Raw genomic sequence first — 10,458 nt, 5'->3', positions numbered from 1 at the left:
TCCATACAAAAAGCACTGGTTATCATTAAAGTTATTATAGTTATAGGTGGTGCAACTCAGTTTAAGTTTTGATTCTCGTTGTATTTGATACTAACCCGTTGTTTGTCCACTTTAAGATGTATAGAACTTAACCAGGTGCAATATTGCATCGATCACCGGCAGACGGATCGCTCCCCTGTTAACATGTGGGATGCAAACTAACCGAGTCGGATTAGTGCCGTTCATCCATCAATATGCGGTGCAGCTGTAATAAGGGATGTAGCGGGCCTTGGGGAATATGTTTAGGCTTTGAATGAATGGGTAATGCAGTCAATACCAACAAGTCTAAAGTGACATTTCGATATTGCAAAACAAACGCACATAGCGTCTAATGATTGATTAGTGCTGTTAAAGTGCTCAAAAAACCTTTATGGGTCACGTAGATGACATTAAAGAAGTTTCATGGTTGGTGAGAGACTTCTGAAAATAGGGTGAAAGTGACATTATTTAAATTAAAGTAATTAGACCGTTTAACAAGTAATTAATTTAATACACAAGTCCACAATGGATTTAAAACATTATTGTAAAAAAGATAATGTCCTGGCATTTCAACTAGCTATCTAATTACTTACGTACCATGTTAATTTCTTAATATCTATTATTTTGGCCGCTTACATAAAGGTAGGAGAAAATCTATATAAGGTCTTCATTAAATCTTCGTTAATTTATATTAAGTGTCTATCTATACCTACTTATTTTTATATTAACAGATCTTATATCACTTACAGTAAAATTACGTTGTCTTATAAAATATACATTAAGCATAACTACGATAATTTAGTCTCATCTTCTTCGGGAGTAATTTCCAAAGGTAATTCTTCACAATCAAGCTGGAATAAGAACGAAAAGATTCAAGTTTAGTGACAATATACTTCATGGTTTAATTTTGATAGATAACAAACATACTTACAATAGTAAATGGTATGTTTTGAGACATATAACAAAGAAAGTGACTTGATAATTAGGTACATGTAAGTACCTAATAATAGTTGACATAACTTAAGCTGCTAGAAAATACTAAAATTTTGGAAAAAAGTTTTGTTTCAATTCTTTAAAAATAAGCTTTTCTAAAGTTGTCTTGAGATTGATGTAGATATACGTAAGTATTAGTTTCATCTCAAGATATGGCTCTTCACGAATTCCACAGTAACAACAACTGTTTCCCTCTGTCACATTTGGAGGGGTCAGTTCTTTAGTTAGTTCCGCTATGCACCACTCCTAAAATACAAATAATGTGGTACATAGTCATGGTATACCTTTTCGTAGGTATTTTAAAGCTACCAACCGGACACCGGGTAACATGGAAAGCATCGGGGGAGGCCTATGTTCAGCAGTGGACGTCCTATGGCTGAGATGATGATGAGGATGATGATGAGGTATTTTAAGAGTGGTGCATAGCGGAACTGGTGCATTGTGGAACTGGTGCATTGTGGAACTGGTGCATGGCGGAACATGGTACACAGCAGAAATAACTGACATTTGGAAAGTACGAGTATATCTACTGCAGTACTGCTGACTCAACAATAACAAATGTTCTTACCAACGTCTCATCGTCTGGCACTCGGGAGAGCAAATCCAATATCTCGCTGTTTGGTATTCTGTTCGGTCGCAGGATCTTCCTTGTGAACTTGTGTATACCTGGAGACAAGTTTACAACAAGGTAAAGGCTTGTTATGTAATTATTTGGCAGATTACGGTGTATCAAGGTAATCACTTTGACATATTAATTCATTGGAATAAGGGTGATTTTTCAATGACTTATTAATTTTTATAGGCTGAGGCTGAGTTGCACCACCTTTCTTTAACCATAAGGGTTCGGCCAAACCAACGCGATCAGCATGCGTGCACAATGGCGATGGCGATCAGTAGAAAACAACAAAAAGTTCAGTAGTATCGCCATCGACATCGCGATCGCCATTGCTGCATGCGTTGGTTTGGTCGAACCTTAACCCGTGTTTTTTTTGTATGGAGTTTGACAGACTTTTGCCGTTAGTTATAGTTAATTAAGTAAGATGGTGCACCACAGCCTGAATGTGGCACAGAAAATACTTGTAGCTATAGAAAATAAAGGATTATATCATACATATTTTATTACAATCGAATAGAAACAGGATAACTCTCAGTTGACATCACATAATACTCGTAAATATTGTATTTTAAGTACACTTTCCGGTACTTAGAACGTAATGCGATAAGTCTTCCCGATTTTCATTTTCTTTTATAAACGTCGGGGATTGAGTTTTCATTTCATCGAGGATCCAATACAATGAAGACTTATTAATATTTTTCAGGGCTGATGTTATTTTACGTTGTATAAAACATTTTTCATAAAATATTCGGTTCATTATTGTTATACACTTCTTTCTTCTCAATTTTCACTAATTGTATTTTTTACAATTTTTGGTTTTTCACTACCTATTGTATCATTTTGTATTAATTATTTAGAATTTACGTCTCCTGTACTTGTAGTTCAGCGGGTGTTCAACTTACTTTAGCTACCTACCTACTTATAAACATACAGATTGACTGACTTACTGTCGCAGTAGTACATAAGTAAGTATTTATTGATTTAGGATGTATAAATAGTGTTATTAGTGTAATACGAGTATTACTGATGAAATTAATATTGCGCTTCAAACCAATAATTTTGTATCGATCTTAATGGCGTAGTTATTAAGTTATCAACAGTCATGGTAGGAGGACACAGTTGGCACTATAATTTAATATCTATTATAAGGGATAAGATGTCAATGGGTCATGGAAAACATTAAGTCTATTAATGATAAATTGTGTGCATTGAGCACACTCCGTGACTGTTTTGACTTAAACTTTATTTTTCTACTAAACTTGCTTGCTATTAAGGTTTTTGTGATATTTCAGTATCTACTTAATAGAGGCACATTTTGCTAAAATTGTGACATAAGTAACTCAATGACGCCGGATTTAAACGAATTATCCATTCTGTGTCACAAATGGTCTAAATGACCAGTTATTACATGATATTGATAAGAAAATGCCGCTTTCATAATTAAGTGAATTATTATAGATTAAGAACTTACCCCAGCCAATGAAGATGTATTTGAGCGGTATTATAAACATGAACAGCGATATCATCAGAATAAAGAATATTGCCAGGAAACTCACGTAAGGCACCGTGAAGTTACATAAACTGAAACAAGTGAATTAAAAATATAAATTTCAGAGCAATTTTATTAAAAGCACCTATAACTACTCGTAATTTATTGTATTGTATTGGAGATTGCGGAAATCGCAGCGTGGGACCCATAAGGTGGACCATAAGGCGACCATGCAGGCCGCTACCAACCGTGCGATGTGGAAGTCATTGGGGGAGGCCTATGTTCAGCAGTGGACGTCCTGTGGCTGAAATGATGATGATGATGTACCTATTTGAGATAAAAACATATTGAAATCATCGTCAATGTTAGGAATATTACTGCAAATCGTAATAATAATCTTATTATAGTATCGTCTTGAGGCCTTATTATTATAACATGAAAATTTAAAGGTCAAACCTCCGTTTTTAGACCACATCAATTTGTAGAACTTTCAAAAATGTCGGTTAACTTAGAAGTTAATAAAACATTATTTACTTTTTGATACTCTCCCCAAGGCTCGCGACTTTTCCAATACCATTTTGTACGGACTGTATCATTTCCTGTAAGCTGTTCAACTTTTGTATCAACGACGACTTTTCTTCCTAGAAACATAAAATATATTGGTCTGTAACTTGTATTTAGGTCAACATTCATAAGTGCCAAATCCCTATATGTCTAAATCGAAAAATATTTTTCATTTTTATTTAAGTAGGTAGGTATTTCAGAGTAGGCGTAGGTTTAAGTTTTTTACCTTTTCAAGTTTGACGATTTCAACTACTTTAGGTCCTTTTAGAAAATATTTTCTCCCTGAAAAATAAATCAGCTATAAAGATTACATATCGTGGATTTAGATTAAATTAACTTATATATTATTACGTGCAAGTAATAAACTAAACTATTAGCATAGTACTTACAGTTGACTAGATAGTATTTTTGGGGTCTATATTTTACGAAAGGTATCAGAAGGAGCAGAGGCGTCATCCACACCCTGAAGTTCCAGCAGAATATAGTCCAAATAAATAATGCTATGGCGTTAGATTTCCTTGATTCCCATTCAAAACTTGTTCTGTAAAGTGAGTTTTGTTAAAAATTACAATTAAGTAAAACTACCAAAAAACCCATAGATGTATAATAATAAATCATTTTAGTCCTGACCATAATCATACATTATTATGAGAATAGGTAAAGATTATTTGAAATCCATTACCTATCATGTTTTTCGGCCGAAATAAATATTTTTTCTTTAACATCAAAAAGAAACCAGTTTATATTGGGTGCTCTTGGAAAAGCACTCTTAAAGTAAAAATCAATGTAGGCTCAGTCAATCATTCATTTCAATATCGGGAGGCTTTTAGTAAAATTATTTGGTAAAGAAATGAACATGGCAGGAATACACTTAGGACTGGAAATTACTTACTTGATTACTTTCAGGGCGTCTAAAGTCCATTTTATGACGGCCTTCGCTCTTGACAGGTTCCTTGCGAATACTCGTCTGTCCAACTTTTCTTCGGTTTCTAAGAGGTATGCTTCCTTGGGATTTATTACTCGTAGCGATGCTTTCAGCTGTAATTTTAGTAACGTTATTGTATATTGAGTTAAATTTATTAGGAAAGGAAGTGATTTGGTACCATTATTATAATGAGAGGAAAAAAATCAACTAATTAGAAAACAAACGGCTGGATTGCACCATCATACTTTAACTTTAACAAACGTCAAAATTCTGTCAAACTCTAAAGTTCTAAACAAAAAACACCGGTTAATGTTATATGTTACTGTTAAAGTAAGATGGTGCAACTCATCCTAAATGTTTGGTCTGACAATCACTTTACTTAAGATACCTGAAAAAAAATGGGATTATTTCGTTAATTGCTCGAGACTAATAAATAGGGTAAAATCAAATAGGTAGGTTGCTGCGTGCACTTTGCCCTGCTTTGTATTTTCAAATAACTCTCAGTCGAAGCACCAAACATTTAATTTTTTCCTTTCGAGATTCGAACCCAGAACTGACGATTGCCTTAATAAATCTTTCTAAGTAAAATACGCAAATATATTTTTGTAGGCTCAATGTTCTGCTTCATTGAATCGCACGCCTACACAAATGCCATCAGAGAAGATTCTCGGGAATGTGAGTAGTGACTTATATAATGTAATGTAATGTAATTATTGACCCTGAGTTGTCTGACATTAGTTATTATAAAAGTGAATTAGGTATATTTTATTACAATGTGACGATAACAGTAATAATTTTGCATGCCTAAAGGTGGAAGATGGAGATACCTACTTGAAAAATTGTAACACCTACTGATGTAAACCCATTTTCGCAAAATAAATGATTTGATTTGATTTGATTTGAAACTTACCAAATTCCACGAAGTACACATTTCTAGCAATATCCTAGGGTTTTGACCTTTAGCTCTGTCTCTTTGATTACTGTCTTTGAGTGCGTACCACACCTTTTCTCCGCTGTGTATTTTTAGAAGAGGTATTGAGACTTTGCCGACTTCTTCAGACTTTTTTTCTTCATACACTGTCACTTCCAGTATTGATGTAATATCATTCAGATCACTGAAAGAAAACACAATGATTTTTAGAGTAGGCGCACACCGTTGATTTTTCGTCGGCCGATAGTTTAGTCGGGCAGTTGATCAGTATGGGCATGTATAGGAGTGCGCACACTACGCCGATTCGATTTGGCCGATTCTTCATACAATTTGAAATCGGGCACAACTATCGGCCAACTAAAAATCAACGGTGTGCGCCTACTCTTATTGAACTTTAACATGAAATGGTCGATGGAACTCGTTCATTTTTGCAATTAACAGTAGTTTTAATGAATATTGCGTAATAAATGTCGTGTGCAGAATATAGCAGAGTAGTAAAGCCCACCACTACTTTTCCCGGCCATATTGTAAGAGGCGACTAAATAGGTAGACCAAATCCTCTATTTGCTTCTGGTAAATTGAAGTTCTCGCTTTGGAGACTGAAATGATGATGATGATGACGCAATAAATATAATTGTATCTTACAATGTGAACAACTTCATCCAGTTAGGGTCGTTAGTTTTGTATTCCGTGTGAGTCTGTAGTCTTTCGTTGCCCAATTTCAGGACACAGTAGCATTCTTGCGATATCAGTCCTTTGGCTCCATAGACTATGACTAAAAGGCGACCCACATCAGAAAAGTCGCCTTCTAAGCTATACCATGACTAAAACATGACATAATTAGGTCATAATGATGGTTATACGATATAGGGTTCAATACATCTGTTTCAGAATTAATGAAAGAATGTGGTAAAATCAGAATGATTATAGTGGTCGGTTAGTAATCAAAATTATTCAACTTAAACCTTAAAAGCTCCTAAAAAAATTCTTCGCAATTATAAAGTTCTTATTCAAGTAACCTGATTATAATTTAGATTTCCAAAAGCAATCATTCCAATGAAAAATCATTATAGAAAATATGCATAAAATAATTTTGTATCTTGCCTTCACTATGATAAGTACTTAGTTTATAAAAGCTCAAAGAGTTTATTCGAATATTTTGAATATAGGTAGGTAGGTACCTACTCTGTATCAGTAAGTGTAATAAAGTTTGGATACGTACATCTCTCTGTCTATGCAAATTCTTTCTCGACTCCAGATCTTCGATTTCCCACAGAGAATTATGCGAGGATATGCCAGAGATAGTGAGCAGTATAAATATCTGTACGCCAGTTATATCGCTGCCGTCCAGATCTAATCGCATTTTATGCGTCTTTTCCCTTTCTACGTCGGATAAATCTAGCATGTGTCTGGAAAATGCGGAAAATTTATAAGAAAAGAGTAGTTTGAGTATAAAGACGTGATGTTTATGACTTTTACTAGAGGCAAATAATAAATTATCTCCTTAGTAATTTTTGAGCTCTTGGCATCTTATGTGGTTGTACAGTCAGCGTCAAATAGTCCGTGACACCCAAAGCGGCCCAAAGTTAACAATTAACACAACCTTATTCCAATTGTAACAAAGACGTGTTGCGAACTTTTAGGCTACTTTGGGTGTCACGAATAGTTCGTGATTGTATCCGATTTGGAACAAGAAATGTTTATTCTAAAGTGCCGATGACTGTACTAAAATTGAACTGTTTTGGTTACCTGCCTATGAAAGTGTCTTTGTCAAACACTGAAACTTCCAGCATGAGATCGTCATACATATTGATATTGAATAGCTCTTGCCATTTCACTACTGACTTATTTGATTTGATGGTTTTAGTTTTTACTTTTTCGGGACCTAACCTGTAACAACAAAAAATATAAAATGAAAAATAATACTTGTATGAATTTTACTAGCCACATAAATTATTATTATTTTAATGTAGGACTACTATTGAGTTTTTTTCGAAAACGAACGAACGAAACGAAAGAATTTACAACCATATTTACTAATTTTATTGTAATTGTAGTCTTACCTAAGTCTGCAATTTAGAAGACGTGACTTTTCGTCAGCTGTGCTCTCGAGTCCAGTCGCTTCTATTAAAGCTACGCTCACAGTCGCCAGTTTGTTTTTTCTGTTAATTTTGATTTCTTGTTTTGTGTTTAGCATTAACTGAAATTATATCCAATAATAATAATACAATCAATTTTTCAAAATATACTCAACATCAAATAAACCGCACCTTCCGCGACGTGAACTTTAACGATTTTCTTCTGACACAATCATGGTGCCCCAACAATATTGGTGTTATTTGAAAGCCCAATAAATACCCTTAACGAAAAACACATTTAATTTCTTAATAAATGATTAACATATACCATAAATGTGACTTGAAAAAATACCTCACTTTGGGCCCACCTATGGGATCAATTAGACCAATTTTTATGGTTATAAAACCAAACAATGATCTCACGTGTCCTCTTTAACAGATGGATAGCGATTAATCCCAACTTAACAGTTTTATAGCTATAAAAGTTGGCTCTAGCGTAACTACCTATTTTTTGAAGAAGTGACTCTGGATCCTTCTAAAGACACATTTTTGAGGTAAAAACTTTTCCTTTAATGAAATGAAGGTTAGAACTAGGCTTTCAAATGGTGCCAATATTGGTGGGAAGTGGGGAAGCATACGTTTGAAAATGCTTGTCGCGGGAGGTGCGATTTATTTGATGTTGAGTGTAGGTAGGTATATCATTAAAATATTTTCTGGATTTCGACTAAGAGGATATTTACAATAATTCTAACACATTTTTACCAAGATTTTCTGATACAATCATTTTATCTTCCAGACGAAGATAAGCACAAACCTTACTATCTCTTGCTCATAAACTCAATAGCATAGGAGCTAATTCAACTGTCAAATTGAATGAAAACATGAGACTACCTCCGTTGGCGCCATGCGACGCACACGTCAGAAGCTTTTAAGCTTTGTTTTTAGATCTATTATTGTAAAACTTTTAAGTTAACTAAATATAAATTACCTCTTTTTTCAAGTTTTCCTTTATTACTTTTTCTTTCTCTTCCCTTTTCCTTTTTTCTTTGGCAGCATTGAGACGTGAATTGATTCTTTGTCGAATTGTCCGGTGAGGATGAATTTCTTTGTCTTTACCAATTTCATTCAATCTAAAACATTTTTAGTATAATCATAATACTTACTTAAATGTATTGTCATAGTAAAAATACGAAAAAAAAACCTTTATTTTTTCACTTTTGAATACAATTCCACTTAAATTTTATCTATCAGATGCGCAAACTGATGTATCGGACAAGTACTAGTAACTTTTAAAGTAAGATTTACGATTAGACAACTGGGTATTGTAAATCCAGCAATCTTTGCACTCAAGATACTAAGCTATCAACGCGATTTTTTTTTAATAACTTCACTTAAGTTACGAAAACATTTTTTTTAATATCTTTACTTACGATTCCATGCTCCCGACACTAGAGTTACTCTTATGTATTTCGATATAATTTCGTCCGGGCTTTTCCAAGGATTTGTCTTCCAATATTTCTTCTTCATCATGTTCTGTAACTGAATTTTCATTTTCGATTTCTGCAAATGTAGCTTCAATGTACTCAATTTCGTGAGGAATAGCACTACTTCTACGGATTTCTTCTACAGTTACAGTTTGTGTCACGTATGAACTTTCACACCGAAACACTTCATCTTCTGTCTCTCTGATATCTAATTCACTAGAATATATTGACTCTTTGTAACTAAAATCATTACTCAAATTTGATATTGATCCTACTGATCGGGACTTTTCCAATTTCTTCTGCATTTCAATGTACTTATTTTGTATTCTCTCGTGCAGCCTGAAGATATGTCTTCTTACATTATTGTCAGGTTTAACCTCATCAACCATTTTCGCCTTTGCAAATGTATTTTCACAATAATCACTATTGTAACTTCATGGACTTCTATTTCCAAATGGCGAACAGTAAACTGACATTATCTTATCGTTGTTTGGTTATTGATTATTTTGTCCATGCTATGTATATCCGCAGTGATTATCTATAAAGTAATCGTCTAAATATTGCGTGGCTGATGATTTTAGCGAATGTAATACATATGGATTTATTTTCGTCTTATCGCAAAGTCAATAGGGTTGAAACTGTAAGAGCAAAAAACATAGGACTTATTGTGATTGTCGTAAAATATTATCGTACTTATCATGGTGACTCATAATAATATACAACCGAGTTAATGTAAGGTTCCATAGTCTTCTTTCTTTTTCTTTCTTTTCAGCCAAATGACGTCCACTGCTGGACAAAGTCTAAATAGGCACTATTTATTTACATGCAGTAAGCTAGCTTATCCAAACTATTTTTTTTTAGTTAGGGAACTTGCTTAATTTACTTACTTGAGAGTGAACTAGGATGATGACTATGGGGCAGGTAAATGAACATAAGGCACATTTTTTTAAAATATTATTACCTGTATCCGTCTTACCCATGACAAAAAATAAACACTGTGCTAAATGTAAAATAGCATAAACATCGACTTTTTATCTAATTACTTTCTTAACTTAACTTTTTTATCACTATACACTCGCGTCGTCATCGACCAAAACCATTTTCTTTCTTACTTTAGTTTTGTGTTTTAGTGTTAGTTTTTGAAATATCGATTATAATTTTTAATACGCTTTTTATTTTTTATTCGGACTTCCCCTCACTTCAATGTCGTGGTGATTTGATAACATTGACTTACCTCTGGTTGATAAGATAATAAAACTTGAAAGAAAAACTCATAAATTAGTTATTAACATTTGATGTCTTTTGTTTCAAATAACTACTAACAAAATTATAATTAGTTTAAGAGTCAATTTCTAAATTA

The 10,458-nt window shown here is 33.7% G+C and overlaps 1 protein-coding gene across 1 annotated transcript; it reads right to left on the bottom strand.

Annotated features, from left to right (window-relative positions):
* Window positions 1-524: 524 nt before the first annotated feature.
* Window positions 525-10,184, bottom strand: LOC135077434 (multiple C2 and transmembrane domain-containing protein-like). Its single transcript, XM_063971972.1, has 15 exons — window positions 10,142-10,184; window positions 9,045-9,736; window positions 8,603-8,744; window positions 7,600-7,736; window positions 7,286-7,426; window positions 6,759-6,945; window positions 6,182-6,360; window positions 5,516-5,720; window positions 4,573-4,718; window positions 4,070-4,221; window positions 3,907-3,962; window positions 3,651-3,757; window positions 3,099-3,208; window positions 1,580-1,677; window positions 525-869 (listed from the first exon to the last, which is right to left on the bottom strand). The coding sequence occupies exons 2-15, from the start codon at window positions 9,485-9,487 to the stop codon at window positions 807-809; spliced, it is 2,166 nt and encodes a 721-aa protein (XP_063828042.1). The 5' UTR covers window positions 9,488-9,736; window positions 10,142-10,184; the 3' UTR covers window positions 525-806.
* Window positions 10,185-10,458: the final 274 nt, after the last annotated feature.

Source organism: Ostrinia nubilalis, chromosome 13 (genome assembly GCF_963855985.1).
Source record: "Ostrinia nubilalis chromosome 13, ilOstNubi1.1, whole genome shotgun sequence".
Lineage (NCBI taxonomy): Eukaryota > Metazoa > Arthropoda > Insecta > Lepidoptera > Crambidae > Ostrinia > Ostrinia nubilalis.
Note: the sequence above shows the minus strand (reverse complement) of the source record. Positions and strands in the feature narration are given on the sequence as shown.